The 19,025-nt window shown below is 54.2% G+C and overlaps 2 protein-coding genes across 2 annotated transcripts; one reads left to right on the top strand and one right to left on the bottom strand.

Moving 5' to 3' along the window:
* Positions 1–232: 232 nt before the first annotated feature.
* On the top strand, positions 233–6,425 carry CTSA (cathepsin A). The gene is made up of 15 exons (XM_007938366.2): positions 233–265; positions 465–646; positions 804–915; positions 1,175–1,225; positions 1,326–1,412; positions 1,632–1,787; positions 2,128–2,219; positions 2,919–3,003; positions 3,751–3,842; positions 3,923–4,001; positions 4,094–4,233; positions 4,889–4,964; positions 5,645–5,734; positions 5,939–6,043; positions 6,342–6,425. The coding sequence occupies exons 2-15, from the start codon at positions 465–467 to the stop codon at positions 6,423–6,425; spliced, it is 1,431 nt and encodes a 476-aa protein (XP_007936557.1). The 5' UTR covers positions 233–265.
* A 593-nt stretch (positions 6,426–7,018) lies between these two features.
* LOC103194984 (phospholipid transfer protein) lies at positions 7,019–18,098 on the bottom strand. The gene is made up of 15 exons (XM_007938440.2): positions 17,984–18,098; positions 17,796–17,895; positions 16,544–16,672; positions 16,138–16,293; positions 14,915–14,978; positions 14,769–14,832; positions 13,809–13,900; positions 12,103–12,279; positions 11,953–12,012; positions 10,159–10,323; positions 9,999–10,066; positions 7,907–7,949; positions 7,741–7,804; positions 7,582–7,658; positions 7,019–7,150 (listed from the first exon to the last, which is right to left on the bottom strand). Exons 1-15 carry the CDS (start codon positions 18,081–18,083, stop codon positions 7,019–7,021), a joined length of 1,491 nt encoding a protein of 496 aa, XP_007936631.1. The 5' UTR covers positions 18,084–18,098.
* Positions 18,099–19,025: the final 927 nt, after the last annotated feature.

Raw genomic sequence — 19,025 nt, 5'->3', positions numbered from 1 at the left:
GCCATGTGGCCTAGAACGGGGCTCCAGCGAGGCTGGGGGAACCTGGCGGTCCACACCCAGGTCATGTGATTGCCCGGAGTACGACCTGCGAAGCCCGCTGATCCAGACCGGGTGTGGACCGCTTCCACCACCACCCTCTCAGGCCAGCGAGGTCTAAAGGACTGGGGAAGGCTATCATGTGACATCCGAGCTCACGTGACTCGGAGTACACAAGACTTCCCATCGCCGGGCGCCTCCTGGAGAGCAAAGACGCGGGGAAGCAGAGGTGAGGGGACTCCAGAGGCTGAAGGGGATCCCCGTCTGTCCTTACGCAGCAGAGAAGGCTCGTCGGGTGGGGAGCTGGGGCTGGGACCAAGGCTTCGGATGCCCAGGCGGCGTCGCCAGCTCCTCCCAGGGCATTTGCACTGAAGCGTGGAGAAGCCAGCGAGTCAACTACAGTGAGCGCCCGCTCCTTCCTCCCACAGATGTTCAAAGCCGCGCTCTCCCTGCCGCCCCTGCTGCTGCTGCTCTTGTCCCGGGCGCCCGGAAACGAGGCAGCTCCCTCGCAGGACGAGATCCAGTGCCTCCCCGGGCTGGCCAAGCAGCCGAGTTTCCGCCAGTACTCCGGCTACCTCCGCGGCTCCGGCTCCAAGCATCTGCACTACTGGTCCGCGGCCCTGCCTCCCCCGGAGGGTTTGGGGAGGGGCGCTGAGATGTCCCAACGAGGGGGTAGACGGGTAGGGGGTGGTTCTGAAAACCTGTGGGAGCCGGGAGAGCTCAGTCCTCCCTCCCCCTGCAGTAACCCTGCCCTGACCCCTTCCCAGGTTTGTAGAGGCCCAGAAGGATCCGCAGAGCAGCCCTGTGGTGCTGTGGCTCAACGGGGGTCCAGGCTGCAGCTCCCTGGATGGGCTCCTCACAGAGCACGGCCCCTTCCGGGTGAGTGGAAAGCGGCCCCCTCCCCCAGTAACCCGGGAAAGGGAGAGGGCGGGGCGTGCCGGAGTGGGGGAGAGCTTGCAAAGGGCTTTGCGATTTTCCCCAAATTTTCCCTTCTTCCTTAGCCTCCGCTTCTTCATCCTTACAATTGGTTTGTGCGGTCAGAGTTTCTACCCTCAAGTAAAGTGCCTGTCTAGCACGGGGCCCCTTCCCTCCACCCTGGTCCCTTGAGAGTTACTCAGCCATCTCTTTTCCTTCTCAGGTCCAGCCGGATGGCACCACCCTGGAATCCAACCCCTATTCTTGGAACCTGGTACAGCCTGGCTGTGGATCCTGTGGGGGACGGGAGGGGGGGGTCTGGGGACTTGGATGGGAGGGGGAGCATCTCCATCCGGTTTCCTCCTCCCCTCTAGATTGCCAACGTGTTGTACCTCGAGTCCCCAGCTGGGGTGGGGTTCTCCTACTCTGATGACAAGTATTATGTGACCAACGACACTGAAGTGAGTCTGGTACCCACCACCTGCCCCAGCCTTCTTGGCTCTCAGATGGTGTGATGGGGAAGACAGCATGTTCCTGGAGTCCATTTTTGGCTCTACCATAAGCTACTGGTGTGGTTTGGGCTAAGTCACTTCCTCTTTCACAAACAGGGTTGGTTGATCTCATGTTCTCTGAAGTTCTTTCCAGTTCAAATACCAGCCCCTCCATCTTGCCTTCCCCAGGTCGCCCAGAGCAATTATGAGGCCCTTAAAGATTTCTTCCGCCTTTTTCCGGAGTACAAGGACAATGAGTTTTTCCTGACAGGAGAGAGCTATGCTGGCATCTACATCCCCACCCTGGCAGTGCTGGTTATGCAGGACCCCAGCATCAACCTGCAGGTGCGAGACAGATGTGGAAGGGGAGAAAGGCAGCTGAGGTCCTAGCTTCACAATTAGCAAGGTCAAGAAGGTCAAACCCGTCTCCCCATCCAACCCAGTCTCCTTCATAACCTCCCCGCTGCTAGCTGACCTGTCTCTGCTTGCATGCCTCCCACAATAGGAAGCTGACTGCTACCTGTAAGGCCCAAAGTTCTGTTCTTTACATTGAGTGACCTTACCCACCCCAACAAACCGCCCTGGGTCTCAGCTTCCAGATTGCTGAAGGGCTGGGTGTTAATCAAGGAGGTTCCTTTTCCTCCTCACCCGCCAGATGAGCTGAACGTCCTTGGGTGTTTCACAGGGGCTGGCTGTAGGCAATGGACTCTCCTCCTATGAACAGAATGACAACTCCCTGGTCTATTTCGCCTACTACCATGGTCTCCTGGGGAACAGGTATGGGAGAGGGGCAGTTGGGCAATCTCCAGGGTGGGGCCGGTCATGAGCTCTCAGGTCTGATCTTGAGATGCATGGTATCCCAGAACTTTGCCCTGGTTTATGAGCAGAAACTGGGGATTGGGGTTGCTGGAAGGGTTTGGTGCAGAAAGACCAATGACTAGAGGTCAGAATTTAAGGGGGCTACCGAGGGCTGATGTGGGAGAAGGATGAGGTAGTCTATTTCTGTCAAGATTCACAGCCTTAAAGACCTTATGGGGCAGTTCTACTCTGTCTTATAGGATGGCTGTGAGTTGGAATCAACTCAGTGGCAGTGGGCTTGCTTTGGTAAGGAGAGCTGAATTGAAGGAGCCCTGGTGGAGCGGTGGTTAAGCAGCTGAGCGCTGCACGGGAGGAAGATGTGACTGTCTACTGCAAAGATTACAGCCTTGAGGCAGTTCTGCTCGGTCCTATAGGGTCCCTATGAGTCAGAATCCATTCAACAACAATGGGTTTGATTGTGGTTTGGAAGGAGGGCTGGCTGATGTGGTCAAGGGGCAGCTCCTTGGGACCTAAGTTTGGTGCCCTACATCCCACCCCCTGTAATGCAGTCCCGGTCCCCTGGGATCAGGTCCTGACTGAGGTTGGAGGGACAAGCTGGGATGTTCACCTCTGGGGTTCACTGGGGGCCTAAGCACTTGTCACTCTGGTTTCCAACAGGCTTTGGTCTTCCCTCCAGACTCATTGCTGCTCTCAAAACAAGTGCAACTTCTATGACAACAAAGACCCAGAATGCGTGACCTATGTGAGTTTCTGCGTCAGCCCTACCACCCCTCATCCTCGGCATGGGACCCCATACTCTTTGAGGACTTCCTGTCCCCATCCTCCATTGCTTTCCTGTTCTGCCCCTTTCAGCCACCAGGGCTCTCGGGCACGTGATGTGTGTGGGTGTGTGCCCACCAGCACTGCTGTGACTTTGGGGCCAAATCCTGTAGCCCCTGTAAGGGAAAAAAACTAAAAAAAAACCCAAACTCACTGCCATCAAAATCAGTTAGACTCATAATGACCCCTCCTTGGGTTTCTGAGGTGGTATCTCTAGGGAAGTAGATTACCCAACCTTCATTCCAAGGAGTGGCTGGTGGGTTTGAATTGCTAGCCTTCTGGTTAGTAGTCACATGCCTTAGGCACTACGCCTAAAGGACATCTGTTATATGCCAGATGCTATGTTAAACGCTATCTATGTAGACTACAGGTGATCTTCAGCATTTTCCTTCAGGGACAGTCTTATTATCTAGCTTTCCAGATGAGGAAACTGAGGCTAAGAATGTTCAGTCAGTTGCTTCAAGTCCCAGTGCTAGGCAGAATGAGGCTGGGATTTGAACTGAGGCCTGGCACATCCCTTCCACTGAGCCTCAGTTTCCTTACCTATGAAAAAAGTAGTGGAAGGGGAATGACAATAGGTGAAGTATGAGAGTTGAGTCTTGAGGACAGGTTGGAGAGAGCATGGAGAAGCCAGGGACGGACAGCACGGCAGCCCTATGTATCGTTGCAGCTTAATGAAGTGTCCTGCATCGTGGGGAAGTCTGGTCTCAACATCTACAACCTGTACGCCCCCTGTGCTGGGGGGGTGCCCAGCCATGTCAGGTAGGCCCTGCCGGGTGCCTCGTGGGCCCACCTCAGCCACTCTAGAGACTCTGGTACCCATGTCCCCACCTCCCCTGCAGGTATGAGAAGAACACAGTTGTGGTCCACGATCTGGGCAACATCTTCACTCGCTTGCCACTCAAGCGGACGTGGCACCAGGTGGGCAAAGCCATGTGCTTCTTCCCAAGGTGGGATGAGGGGCAGGGTGGGGCAGGGGAGCAAAGGCTCTGACCCTCCATCTACGCCTCCAGGCACTGCTGCGTTCTGGGGATAAGGTACGCATGGACCCTCCCTGTACCAACAGCACAGCTCTCTCCACCTACCTCAACGACCCTTACGTGCGGAAGGCCCTGCACATCCCCCAGCAGCTGCCCCAATGGGACATGTGCAAGTGAGACTCAGGGCTGCTGTGGCCTGGGGTGGGGGTGGGGCTCATGAGCATCAGAAGACTTCCAGGGATCCTCTGGCAAGTGTTTCCCATAGGAGCTCAGTGGGCATCAGGGCCCAGAAATTAGTTGTTGTACAGGATGATAAACATCCCCAGCCCCTGACTTGATTGCTATTCAGCTGGTTTGTTCTGAAATGACCGTATCAGTTACTCAAATACTGATTCCTTCTGTAGTATTTAGTCAACAGACACTGTGCCAAGCCTCCCTTATTCCCACTGCAACACCATCTCCAAGTACCCAGATCGCTTTTGAGCCAGCAAGCAAAGGGGAGACACCTGGCATAACAGAGGCCACTCTACTCAGTGCCCAAGCACTGCTGGGCTGTGACTCTCACACCTGCTGGCCCCTAGGCACAAAATGCCAGTTGCTTCCCCAGTTATTGTGACAACCAAAAAGTGTCTCTATGCATTTCTAGAGGGGGATGGGTTGGTTGTCCAGCCCCCATCCAGGAGAGGTCACCTGCCTGAGAGGGGGACTGAAACCCAGCTGCCTGCCTCTTGTGCTGGAGCTTGGGCTGGGAGAGGAGGTTCAGTCGGTTGACTGGTTTTTTTTTCCCCACCTGGTCTGCCTGGGGCCCTGTCCACGTGCTCGCGGCAGCTTCCTGGTGAATTTGCAGTATCGCCGTATCTACCAAACCATGAACACCCAGTACCTCAAGCTGCTCGGCTCACAGGTGACTGGGGGCAGCACAGCTGGGTCCACCAGTAGCCAGCAGGATCCTGGAGCAGCAGGGCAAGGCAGGGGTCCCTTCACAGCTCCCTTCGGGCAGCTGGGGACACTGAGACCCTAAGAGGGGAAGTCATCTGCTCAAGGTCGTGCAGTTGGTGTTGTCAGGATTTGAACCTGGTCTGTTCTCTGGTGCTCTGCTGAAGAAGCCTAAAGGGTCTGCATCAGCCAAGGAGTCTTTAGAGTGAGGAGAGCCAGTGGCGTGTGTTACAAATGTGCAAATGGAGGGTCCAGGGTGTGAGAGGGCCTTGTCCAAGGTTACACAGGAGGCGTTAGCAGAGCCAGGTTAGACACTGGGTCTGTACATTAAGTATAGTTGCTAAGAGCTCTCGAGTCAGGTTGTCCAGGCACAAGTCCCTGTCCTAGCCGTGTGACCCTGGGCAAGTTTCTTAACGTCGAGCCTCAGTTTCACTATCTGTAAAATGGGGACACTAATGGTACTTCCCTTCATAGGTAACACATTTGTTGAGTGTTAGACAGGTAGTAGGAGATCAGAAACATGAGAATTTCCTGAGTCGTATGATTTAGCTGGGTCCCTTGAATCCCCTGAAGGGAAAGACTTCTGACTAGGGAAGGAGTGGGGTCTGGGCTTGGTCGAGAACCCCGTTCGTCCCTGTCCTGCTCCAGAAGTACCGAATCCTGATATACAATGGAGATGTGGACATGGCCTGCAATTTCATGGGGGACGAGTGGTTTGTGGATTCACTAAATCAGAAGGTAAGGCAGGAATTCCTGGTCCAGGGGGAAGGCTCAGGCTCGGGGTTGGGGTGGGGGTTGGGGGAGCCTGGGTGTGGCTAGTTGCTAGGCTCCAGCCAACCAGGGGCACCTGGAGAGCAGATCTGGCCTCTGAGGCTTCACAGGCAGCTGTGAGCAGGGAGAATGAGGCTGCTGCAGACTGCTCAGAGCTTTCCTGGGGGGCAGGTGGAGGTGCAGCGGCGCCCCTGGTTAGTGGGCTACGGGGAGAGCGGGGAGCAGGTCGCTGGCTTCGTGAAGGAGTTCTCCCACATCGCCTTCCTCACCATCAAGGTAGGACCTGGCCTGGCCAGGGCCAGCTTCAGGGAGAGGGCAGGTGCAGACCCTTCCCGTCCTTCCTTCCAGCCTCCTCCTACGGTGGGCTGGCATCTGGCCCCTGTAAGGACAAGCTGTTTCCGAAGAGTGGGAGGGATGGGGGGCTCAGGTACAGGGGTCTGGGGAAGGGTTGGGGGAGGAGAAGGCAGCTCAGTGGCCAGAGGGATCCAGTGGGAAGGAGGTGGCGGCCAGGGGCCAGGGGCTCCAAGGGCAGGGGTGGTAGGGCTCAGAATCTCCATAATGCTTTGCTCCTCAGGGTGCTGGACACATGGTCCCTACTGACAAGCCCCAGGCTGCCCTCACCATGTTCTCCCGCTTCCTGAAAAAACAGCCATACTGATGACCTCGGGGACCAGCCCCCGCTGCCTGATCCAGCCCACCCCTGGGAGAGAGGGGCTCCTTTATATGCACACACCCCTGCCCTGCCGGACAGTCCTTACCTCCAGAACCCACACTCCCTCCTTCCTTTCCCCCCACCGCATCTCCCCTCTCCCCCCCCCACCCCCCCCTCCTCTCTCTCTTTTCCCTCCCACCTCCCCTCTTCCCCCGCCTCCTTCCCAGGCCTTGAGCATCCCAGACAGCAGTGCCTCATATAGATGTCCTGGGGGAGTTAGCACTTTATTCCTGTAGCAGATCCTGACTGGGGACGGGGGGCCTGGCCCCCTTTCTCTGCCTGACAAATGCCTGGAATGCACTGATCCCACCCCCAGCAACCTCAGGAGGGCCCCCAGGGAGAGGGGTGGATGAACTGTAATTGGTGGTTCAGCTGTGATTATGGAATTAAATTGGAACAGCTTTAAACCCTATCTTCTCTATGACACTATGGGTGAAAAGGGTTACTACAGGCTATGTGGGTGTTGGGGTTGGGGGCAGAGGGAGGGGTGAGACGGGTCAGAGTTTTGAATGGCAGCTCCCAGGGTAAGGTCAGAGGGCTCAGGCAGCTACCGTGGAGAGTGGAGGGGTGCTGGGTGCCTGGGGGTCCCTGGCGTCAGTAGGCCGGTACTTCTCAATCACTTCACGCAACCCCTTGGCAAAGTGGAGGTCAGCCCCGATGGTGAGGAAGCCCTGTGCAGCAAGGCAGAGAGGGGATCTCATTCATTCATTCAGTTACTGAGCCCAGAGTTGTGGAGAGAAAGAGGTAGAGTCATTGGTCTGGGAGGTCCCCAATCTAGGAGGAGAGTGGAGCAGCACAGGGGTGTGTGAAGGTGCTGAGGAAGCACAGCCTGTGTGTGTGGGGGGTGGTCACAGAGGGCTTCCTGGAAGAGGTGACCTCTTAGCTAAATCTGAAAGCTCCGTAGGAGCTGGGAGTGGAATGAGGGAAGAGTGTACTAAGGAGAGGGTGTGGGCTGTGCAAAGGACTGGAGGTGGCTGGTGTAGGATTAAAATGGGGTGGGCAGGTGGGATGGGAGGAGTTAGGGTCAGGTTGGAGAGGGCAAGGGTCCCTGGGAGCTAGAGAGGGAGGGGCGGCTGTGCTCCTTCCCCCAGCCCTCACTCACCACGTGGTTCTTCACCACCTCGCGCACAAAGTCGATGCCCTCGGGCAGTGGGATCTGCACCCCTTTATTGGTCCGCTCTGTGGGTGACAGCAGTGGGCTCAGTCTCAGCGTCCCCAGCCCACTCTCCCTTTCTTAGCCCTCCTCACGCCCCAGCCCTACCATTGAGTATTGGCATCACCCCAATCTGCAGCATGGCCTTCAGGGGGGTCTGCAAAGGGATCAGCTGGAAGGGAAGAGGGGTGAAGTCAGGGTGCAGGGAGCAGGTGGCTGGCCTTAGCTGCCCACCCCTGCCTCCAACCCAGCCACCCTGCCATCCCCTACTCACTGCTAGTGACTCGAGTGCAGACTGGTTCGAATAGATTCGGAACCTGCAGAGAAAGAAGCACCCCTTCCTCAGGCCACCCAAGCCTACTCGTCACTGGCCTGAATGTTAGTCTGAGATGTCCCACCTATACACCTTTCCAGGTGGTTCCTTCCAGGTGTGTATCCTTGGGAAATCATTTCTCTCTCTTTTGGCCCCTGCCTTTTTAACTACCATTTATTTGTTGAGCACTTCCTATATGCCATACTTCTGTTGATAGCTTTGTGGGTTTTTTTTTGTTGTTGTTGTTGTTACCCAGCCAAACTCAGTGTCTACTCTCTCTGAGGTCCTAAACATGTTGTTGTTGTTATGTGCCATTGAGTTGTCTCCAACTCATAGCGACCCCTCCTTGGGTTTCCAAGGCCATATCACTATGGAAGTAGATTGCCCAATCTTCCTTCAAAGGAGTGGCTGGTGGGTTTGAACCACCAACTTTCTGGTTAGCAGTCAAGTGCCTTAGGCACTATGCCACCAGAGCTCCTACTAAGCATGTTACAAAAGTTAAATACTATTAAAATATGAAATATTTTAAAATATCAACTGATTGAATTCTCATAACAACTGTAAAAAGTATGTGCTATTATGATCTGTACTTTATAGGTTAAAAAAATGAAGCCCAGAGAGGTTAAATAATTTGCCTAAGGTCAAACAGCTCGTAAGTGGCAGAACCTGCTTCTAGAACCTAGGCTGCTCATCATGAACTTGCAGTGTTTCATTTAACTCCCTAGAGAAGTGCTGTCCAACAGAACTTTCCTTGAAATGTTCTGAAGCTGCATTATCCAATATGGTAATCACTGGGTGGTTCAAGGGAATTTTGGTGGTGTTAAGGCAAGGAGCTCTAGTAGCATAGTGGCTAAGACACTTGACTGCTAACCAGAAGGCTGGCGGTTCAAACCCACCAGCCACTCCTCGGAAGGAAGATGGGGGAATCTACTTCCGTAGTGATGCTGCCTCAGAAACCCAAGGAGGGGTCGCTATGAGTCGGGTCCGACTCGACGGCACATAACAACAACAGTAGTTAAGGTATTTGGCTGCTTACAAAAGGTCGGTAGTTCAAACCCACCACCCACCAGCTGCTCCGTGGAAGAAAGATGAGTCAGTCTGCTTCTGTAAAGATTTACAGATTTGGAAACTCAATGGGGTTTGCTGAGTTGGAATCGACTCCCATGGCAGTGAGTTTGGTTTGGTTTTTGAGGTGGTTCGAGTCCACCTAGAGGTACCTTAGAATGAAGGGCTAATGACCCGGGCCCTCTGGTGGCGTCGTGCCTAAGGCTTTTGACTGCTAACCAGAAGGCTGGCAGTTCAAATCCACCAGCCACTCCTTGGAAGGAAGATTGGGCAATCTACTTTCACAGAGATACGGCCTTGGAAACCCAAGGAGGGGTCGCTATGAGTTGAATCGACTTGACGTCAGTGTGTTTGGAGCCTAATGACCTACTTTTGAAAAATCAGCCATGTTTCCCTATGTAGCATGGTAGTTCCCTGAAAGTTGGAGTCTACTTGACAGATACTGATTTGGTTTGGTTTCTCACCACTGGTGGCTGTTAAGCATCTGAAGTGTGGCTAGTGCGATTGAGAACCAGTCAGTTATAAGGATGGGGAATGCTGATCCTATTGCACAGCACAGCCCTAGAAAGGAGATGCTGTTTGTACCCATATTTAACAGACAAAGAAAATGAGGCTTAGGAAGATCATGTGACTTGCCTCAAGGTTATTAGGCTACGAAGTTGTGCTGAGGTTTCTGCCAAAACCCAAGTTCTTACTGGGTTCTGGTTCCATCTGCATGGCTATGCGCCTGTCATTTAACCTCACTGAGACAGCTTGCTCATCTCAATACCTGTACTGCCTGCCTGCCAGGTATGAGAGAATGCACGCTTTAATATTAAAGCCACGCTTTCATAAAGCAGTTTATATGCAGTGAGATAGGAAGGCCAAGCTCTCCAGGGACATGTGAATACGGCTGCATTTTAGTCCCGTGGTTCTGTTGGGCAGGTAACTAGGCCACGGAGACGCAGAGAGGTCAGGGCCCTCCCAGGGTCTCTGGGCATCTCCATACTTGCGCAGATCTAGCTTCATGTGCAGTGCCTTCCCTTGGAATGCCATCTTGGCGCTGAGCCGGGCATCCTGTGGGGAGGTAGGGAAGGTGGTTACCGACTGGAGGGGGACACAGCCCACTTCACCCTGACCCTCAGCAGCCCCCACGCCAGCTGCCACACCATGGTCATGCTGGACAGCTGGACCTCAGGCTGGTCAGGTGGGACCAGGCTGATGGTGACGCTAGCAGTGACGGAGATGGTGGTGCCTGAGGGTTTGATGGTGCAGCGCGGCGGCTCCGTGACCCGAAGCTCCAGCTTAAGCGGAGAGTCGATCACCGCTGGGTTCTGGGAACAGAGCAGGTAGGGCGAGTCAGGGCCCAGACCTGTTTCCTCATGAGCCCCCTGGAGGAGGGGGTGACACAGCCTCTGCCGTCTGGGAGACAAAACCAAACAAACCCACTGCCATCATAGGGTTTCCAAGGCTGTAAACCTTTATGGAAGCAGAGTGCCTCAACTTTCTCCCAGGATGCAGCTAGTGGATTCGAACCACCTTGTTTTGGTTGGCAGCCGAGTGCTTTAACCACTGCACCACCAGGATGCGTCTCTGGGAGCCCAGAGTCTGACAAATGCACAGCCTGGTCTGGTTCCCAGAACCTTCCAGGTCTGCCTGCAGTCCCTGCGCCTTTGTCTGCCTGGTAGACCTTTGAGGCAGCGTCTCGTTCTTCTCTTTCTTTCCTCCATTCTCGCTGCTCAAGATTCATCTCTAACCCAGAAGAGCCTCAGGGCAGCCTCTTTGCATGAAATATCCCATAAATATGTCCATCTCCTTTTTTCTCAACTGCTGGGCTCTTTCTTCTACAGGCAGCGAAGGAATCCCAATAGCTAATATTGAGATTAAGTGAATTGTCCACAGCTGTGGTCATGTGATTATTAAGATGTGAGCTGGGATTCCAATCCAGGCAGTCTGGCAGCAGGGTCCATGCTCTTAACCATTTGGCCGTGAATATGATAATGATGGTGATGTTGTTATGTGCCATTGAGTTGGACCCAACTCATAGCGACCCCTCCTTGGGTTGCTGAGGCAGTATCACTACAGAAGTAGATTGCCCAACCTTTCTTCCGAGGAGTGGCTGGTGGGTTTGCCAGCCTTCTGGTTAGCAATCAAGTGCCTTAGGCACTATGCTACGAGAGCCCCTAATGATGATGATGAGGACAGTAGTAACAACAGCAGCTAGTGTTTACTGATGGAGTTCAAGTGGTACAGTGGTTAAGGCATTTGGCTGCTAACCAAACGGTCAGTGGTTGGAACCCACCAGCCACTCTGCAGGAGAAAGATGAGGCGGTCTGCTTCCGTGAAGATTTACAGCCTTGGAAACCCTACAGGGCAGTTCTACTTTGTCCTGTAGGGTCGTTGTGAGTCAGAATTGACTCAATGGCAGTGGATTTGAGTTTAGTGTTTGTTGAGCACTTATTCTGTTATCAGGTGCTGTTCTAATTCCTTGACAGGTATTGATTTGACCATCATCACAACTCTGTGGGGTTCTATAGTGTATGGGAGAGAGCATCTGTAATTTGAACCCAGGTTCAAATCTCAGCTCTATCATTTACAACATTGAATGCAGGGTCCATCCTTTCATGATAATTGAAATACTTATTTTTAAATGTTTAACTCCTATCCTTTTCACTACCTAAGGAAAATAAGCCAAAAGAATATATAGTCTTTACTAAAGCTCCTGGCAAAGCCTGGGTTCTCCCCACATCCTCACCATGACTCTGTGAGAGAGACAGGACAAGAAGGAGCAGTCCACCTAATAGACTTGGAAACAGCTCCGTAGTGAGGAGACTTGGCCACAGGCGAGAGGCCAGGTCTGTCTATCTGTGGCTACTGCTCGGGCCAGCGCCTGCACCCCTCCTCTGAGGTCTAGTTGGTACGCTCCCACTCTGGCCATGTCCCCCCCTCCGGCCAGTGCTCACCTGCAGGACAATGCTTCCAAAATAGGAGGCCCGCAGCAGGACGTCCAGATCTTGGGGCACCTGGACAGAGGGAATGGAGGTGAGACAGGCTCACCAGGACCTCTGTCCCTGGCCCTCTCTTGCCTGTCCCCTGCATGGGCCCTGGTGTACCTTGTTCCCCACCAGCGACAGCTGCAGGACCCCCGCCCGGAAGTAGCTCTCCATGGCAGAATCGAAGAAGAACTCTGAGAAGGCCACATACACCATCCGCTCCTCTTCCTGCAGCTGGGGCTCCACTGCCAGGTTGGGCAGGCTCCAGTTCGCCTCAGTCAAAGGGAAGAAGGCCCCCTAGGGTTGGAGGTCAGGGTCAAGGCTGACAGGCTCAGCACACAGACTGACCTGGTGTCTCCCAGCCCTGTCCCAGCTCCCGTGGGAGGCAGTGGGGAGCTGGACCCAGAGCTGCCCTAGAGGCCCTCACAAGCACATCTCTTACATGACATCAAAAGAAGGACCCTGGGGTACTGGAAGGGAGCAAGCCCATCCCACTGGGAAGGGGGGACCAGGGCAGATTTCACAGAAAAGGTGCCATTTGAGCAGATCTTGGCAGTTGGATGGCAACAGTAGTAATAGCTACTGTTTGTTGTTGCTGTTGGCTGGCACAGAGTTGGCCCCCAACTCATAGTGAGTCCGTGCATAACAGAACAAGACACTGCCCAGGCCCGCACCAGCCATGGATCAGACTGTGGTGACTCCCAGGGTTTTAGAAGTAGATTTTCAGGCCCTTCTTCCTAGTCTCTCTTAGTCTGGAAGTTCTGCTGAAACCAGTTCAGCATCAAAGCGACATGCATGCTTCCACTGGCAGATGGGTGTGGCCATGCATGAGGTGGACTGGCTGAGAATCGAACCCCCGTCTCCCATGTGGAAAGGCAAGAATTCCAGCCCTGATCCACCACTGGCCTCCTAGCTGCTGCTTACATAGTAATTATTATGTGCCAGGTATTGTTTAATCCCTTTACATGGATAATTCCTTTAATTCCTATAACAAATCTATGAGGGACGTGTTTTCTTATTGTATCATTTTCATTTACATATTAGGAAACAAAGGAGCCCCAATGGCGCGATGGTTAAGCACTTGCCTGCTAGTCAGAAGGTTGGTGGTTCGAACCCACCCAGCAGGAAGAAAGGCCTGGCAATCTGCTTCCATGAAAACTATGTCTAGAAAACCCTGTGGGGCTGTCACCTGAGGTCACTAAGTGTCAGAATTGACTTGCTAGCACCCATTGCAACCACCACCTTAGGAAACAGCCACAGAAAGGGTAAGCCAAGATTTGAACTTCTGCATCCTGGCTCCAGAACCTGTGCTCTGAAGTTGCTACATTCCACTGGGAGGAGCTAAGAGTAAGGAGCGTGGTTGTGACCAAGGCTGGCTGCATACTAGCTGTGTGACCTTGGGCAAGTGACTTCGCCTTTCTGAGCAAGTCTCACATCTCTGAATTGGGTATGATGTCAGTAGCTGACTCGGGGTTGTAAAAAGATGCAGTGAGATGATGTGCAGAGCTTATGTCTGACTGCTTCAGTGTAAATAGGGAAAGGCAGTAGGACCAGCAGGAGCAAAGGCCCTGAGGTTAGAAGCAAGGGGCACATTTGGGGAAAAGAGTAGCTGCAAAGAAACAGGGTAAAGTTAGAAAGGTCGGGCCACATAAGGTTGAGAAGGCTCGAATGCCAGACACAGGAGATTGAACCTAATTCTCTAGACAACGGGGAGCCATGGCACCCTAATGGAATGGCCTCATCTCAGAGTTGGGCTTCAGGAAGATAAAACCAGCAACTGAGGGGAAGAGGAAGTGAGAGGGAGTCTGATAAGCAGGGCAGCTCACCCGGAAGTCCATATCTAGATTGCTGGCAGTGGCTGCAGGATCCTTCAAGAGGGAGTAGTCAATGCCGACGAACTCGTCCACAGGGCTGCGCACTGTGGGACAAGCGCAAGTCACTCAAAGCCGTGTGATGTCAGGAGATGCTTTCGGTTCCTCATCCACAAAACAGGAAGATATCGTCCCTCACAGGGTTGTTATGAGGATCAAATTAGTTTCAGGTGTGAAGAGCTCAGTGCCTGGAGTTTACTAAGTGCTCGGTAATGTTCAACTCAACAGCCCAGCTCACTGCCATTGACTAGATTCTGACTCATAGCCACCCCCACTGGGTTTCCAAGGCTGTCAATCTTTATGGAAGCAGACCGTCTCATCTTTCTTCCACAGAGCGCCCGGTGGGTTTGAACCACTGACCTTTTGGTTAGCAGTCAAATGCCTTAACCACTGCCCCACCAGAGCTCTTTGCTCAATCATGTTAGCTGTCATTATTATTATTACAGAGGTTTCATCAAATCACTAAGAGAAAAATGACCAGGAATTCCCTTTTCTTGATTTCCCCTCCTCTTTCCCTTTACTGACTGTGTGGAGTGATAGCACAAGATCTCTGCCCCAAAACAGGCAGAGGTCACAGCTTAGAAGAAAGGAATTCACAATACTGAGCACCTAGTAAGTGCCAGGTGATGAATACGAAGGGTCCCCGATGGTCAGCAATAACATCCTGAAACATCTCACAGCAACCCCAGGAGGAAGACATTACCAACCAACTGAGGAGATCAAGCTCAGGGAGAAGGGAATATTTATTTACCTGAGGCCACACAAAGTTGGTGGAGAGGTCAGATTTGAACCCAGGGCTCTTCAACAGAAGGGACCCACTCTGAGGTGCTTCTGTGATAGCTGGACCCCAGCCTCTTCCCCACCCCTCCAGTCCAGGGCCTGGCCAGAGCTCCCAGCCCCCCAGCACCAACTCACCAGGCACGGTGTCCAGGAGGGAGTTGAGCAGCACCCTCCCTGCATAGTGGAGCACTGGGCAGATCTGGGAGGTGGGGCAGAGTCAGGGCCTTCTAGGTGAGGCCATGCCTGTCCCCGCTGCCCCCCGACCCTGCTGCTGCCCACACCTGCTGGTTGAGGAGGAAGCGCATCCCTGAGGTGATGAACGTGGAGAGTAAGTCATACACCTTCCTGTGGGGAGAGAAGATGCTAGATGAATCCAGACTCTGCCTCTATTTCAGGTCCAGGAGGAATCGCAGTACTAGAAATGTGGTGATGGTGGGGGGATGCCTTTGCTTTGACCTGAATTACCAGCTCCTTCATGGAAGTTTTTCAAGACCCAGGCCCACGTCTTTCCAAATTCATTCTCAAGACCTTCTCTGCTGCCCTTTGTCCCCCTCCAGCCAAAATGAATCCACCACACTTCCCCCATCCTGCTCTGAGCATCCTACCTCCATATTGCTGACTGATGCCCTCCCATTCACACTCAGTTCTCCCTGCCCTGTCCCAGCTCAGATGCTTCCTCCTCCAGACAGTCTTCCCAGATCACCCTCCCCTGAACCCCGAGTCCTGACTTGGTTCTTCTCTCAATGCTCTCATGACAAATGTGTTGTCCCTCCAGCAAGGCTCTGAGCTCCTTTTGAGATCCTTAGGGTTTGGCATACACTTTGCTGAATAAATAAAAAACTGACATCAGATGAAAAATCTACCATCTTCCAGGACCAGCACAAGGTCTGCTTCTCAGCCTACAACCCAGAACTATGTTACTATTTTTGTTATTATTAACAAAAAAAAAAACTCTGCCATCGAGTTGGATCCAACTCATAGCGACCCCTCCTGAGATTTCCGAGGTGGTATCACTATGGAAGTAGATTGCCCAACCTTCTTTCCGAGCAGTGGCTGGTGGGTTTGAACTGCCAGCCTTCTGGTTAGCAGTCAGATGCTTTAGGCACTACGTGACCCGAGCTCCCTTGTTACTATTAAGAGTTGCCAATTATTAAGAAACCCACTACCTGTCCAACTGTGTGCACTCTAACCCACATCACTAAGTGGTCAGCACTTAGATAAACATTTCTTACATGCCAGGTGCTGTACTAAATATTTTTGCATATATTAACTCACATTACCCACACAATATTATAAAATGGGTTCATTATCACCCCCATTTTACAGATGAGGAAATGAAGGCACAGCGCCTCAATGACTTGCCCAATGTCACACAGCCAGGAAGAGGTGAAGTCAGGACTTGGACCCAGTGGGTCTGACTCCCAAGCTGTGCACTTTGCATTGCACTAGGCATACGGGCTAAGGGGCTCTGAGGGGGTGTGTTGGGGTTGAGGATGGGGCTTACTTGAAGGTTCCCCCGAAGGCCACGTGTATTCTGGAGACAGAGGCCTGGCAGGAGATGTTGGACACCTTGATCTGGCCAGTGGGATCCCGGGAGAGCTGGAGAGCGGTGTGGATGGACATGCCCTCGGCTGAGGCATTGATGTAGCCCCCATCATAGCTGCCAATGGTGGGGGTGGGGGAAATGGTTACTGCTCACTCTAGCTGCAAACTTAACTGGGTCTTCACCGCCTCCCTCTCCACTCCTATCCATTTATGACAGTTCTCAATAAGGCAGCATTTCCTCACCATCTACCAGACATCCTACTTAACCCTCCTATGAACCCTTACAGAAGGAAAAACAGACTCAGAAAGGCTAAGTTCCCACAGCCCTCCTGACCCGCCCCCTCCCTGAGGTGCCAGGTCCTCACAAGAACCAGTAGAGCAGCTGTCTCCGGAAGCGCAGTCCCAAGGAGGCGTTGGTGATCTGTAACACCAGCTCCTGCTCTGGGTGGAACTGGAGCTCCGAGGAGGTCAGCTGCAGCTCCGTGACCTTCACCCTGCAGGGGCCCCTTAGAGTCAGACCTAGGACCAGGCCCCTCAAAGGGCCTTGAGACCAGGGCCTTCTCACATCTCCCAGTGCCAAGAAGAGGAGACCCACCCAGTGACTGGAAATTCATTCCCTCTTCTCCTAGTCCGGGAGCTCTGGTAGCATAGTGCCTAAGGCATTTGACTGCCAACCACAAGGCTGGCAGTTCAAGCCCACCAGCCACTCCTCAGAAAGAAGATGGGGCAATCTACTTCTGTAGTGATACCACCTCAGAAACCCAAGGAGGGGTCGCCAGGAGTTGGATCCGACTTGATGCCACTGAGTTTGGTTTTTGGCTTGGTCTGCTAGTACAAAGAAGCTCTGGTGGCTCAGTGCTGAGGCATCTCACAGCTAACCAGAAGGTTGGCAGTTGAAACCCACAAACCACTAAGACTGGGCGATCTACTTCCGTAAAGATTTACCACCTGGGAAACCCAATGGGGGTTGTTATGGTTTGGTTTTTTATTTTCTCCTAGTCCAAAGCCTGGAAAGTGGGGTTTGGCAGGATGAATTCCCTTGTCTGGCTCCTCACGTGTCCACCTTGGATTTGGGTGACACAGAGATTAACTTGTCCTGACCCAGGCGCTAAAGGTGAGCTTCACCCCATGTCTTACGAGTCTTGGTGGCACTCACTTCTCACCCACAGCCTGGGGTTGCTTGACTTGGTTTTTTAACTAGCTCCTTGACTTCACCTCCATCATCCAACCTCCACCCCTTCTCCCAAGTTCCCAGTTCCCCATTCCATCCTAAACCAAGGCTCTGGTCTTTATCTCTGGGCTGGACCCTGTCCAACCCAAGTCCAGTGCCCTAGACCCCTTTCCATTGGCCAAGTTCCTTGACTCCGCCTCAGTACCGTTGGTCCTGTTTATTCTTGTTGGGCCCATCTACACTTTCTTGACCACGCCGGCTGGTCAAGTGTCCTTGGTGTCCTTGGCCCCATCCTGTTTAAGTCCAGCTTCAGTGCATCAGTCACGCCCCCATTCCACTCAGAACAGGTCTTCCCAGTCAGCACATAGGTGTTTCCTACGCCCCACCCCCATGTCGCCTAGGCTCCGCCTTCACTTTCGGGGCCCCGCCCCGGGCCCCCGACTCACTCGGAGATGTTGTAGTAGAAGTGGCCTTCGCTGCCCCGCAGGTCCGGAATGGTGATGGTCTCCAGCTCTTGCTCCAGAAAGCGCAGCCCCTCCTGCTTCACTGAGGCAGCAGCGAGACCTTTAACGCCGGCGCCCCCTGCTGGGGAGACCCTAGCCCAGCCCGCCGCCGCTCGCCGCCGCGCCCTTACCCAGCTCCAGCGCCTTGGAGGTGATGCGGATCTTGCAGCCCGGGAGTTCCGCGTGAGCGCCTGCCAGCAGCGCTAGGAAGAGGGCCCCAAAAAGGGCCATGGCAAGCGGGCCTGGGGTGGGGGGTCGCGGGAGTCATCCGGGCCGCCAGAACCCACGCCTCGGGCATCCCACAAAGAAGGAGAAGGGGCTCCCCCTACCGAATCAGTACTCTGGAGATAGCTCTTCGGACAACTTGCAACCAGTAATACTGCCACCATTTGGCAGATGGGGAAGGGAGGCTCAGTGAGGGAAGCAAGCGGCTTGCTCTCGCTCTCAGAGGATTTCAGGCCGGGGGAGGAACATCTTCGGTCCCCTGGTGTGCAACTGCCGCGAGACCAATTTGGACCTCCCGGGGACCAGCCCTCCCCTGGACAGCCTCCCCTTTCCTTTTAGCCAAGGGCTGGCGCGGGCTTGCACGTTGTCATGGCAATGGCTGCACACGCATTCCTGGGGGGCTGCTCGCGGTCTCCCGGGGGCAGCGGAGGGGGCGGCCCGCGGGCCCCGGGGACGCCCGGTTCCGCCGGGTCCTAAACCCTGCCCTGCAAAATTCTGTCTGATAGCCCCCCAGCACAGCGCCCTCCTCCGGCGGTTCTCGTCCCCATCCGGGGTTCAGTACACAACGCGGCTTGCAGAGTCGGGGGTGGGGTGGGTAGGGACTCGCCTCAACTCACGCAGCGGGGGAGCTGGCGACCGAGCGTCACGTGGCCGGCGGGCAGCACTGGGATCCGGAGGCAGGGTCTGGCGGGCTGCGAGGTTCCAGCGCTTTTATAAAGCAGGGCCTCCCCGCCCCCCCTTTTCTGTCCCCTTCTCCCCTCCTCCCTCGGGGGCTGGGAGGGGACGGGGCGGGACGCGGGCAGCCAGGATGGTGGAAGGGCTGCACAGAGCGGACCCGTGACAAGCCCGGCCGCCGTCGAGACAAGTGGGGGACCCGGGCAGGGCAGGAGAGAAGGAAGAGCAGGACCCGCAAGCCCGCCCTAACGATCCCTGCTCCGCTGGGGCCTC

This window comes from Orycteropus afer, unplaced genomic scaffold (genome assembly GCF_000298275.1).
Source record: "Orycteropus afer afer isolate SDZICR_OR568_19922 unplaced genomic scaffold, OryAfe1.0 scaffold00049, whole genome shotgun sequence".
Classification (NCBI taxonomy): domain Eukaryota; kingdom Metazoa; phylum Chordata; class Mammalia; order Tubulidentata; family Orycteropodidae; genus Orycteropus; species Orycteropus afer.
The sequence above is the reverse complement of the archived record's forward strand: the minus strand, read 5'-3'. Positions and strand labels throughout refer to the sequence as shown.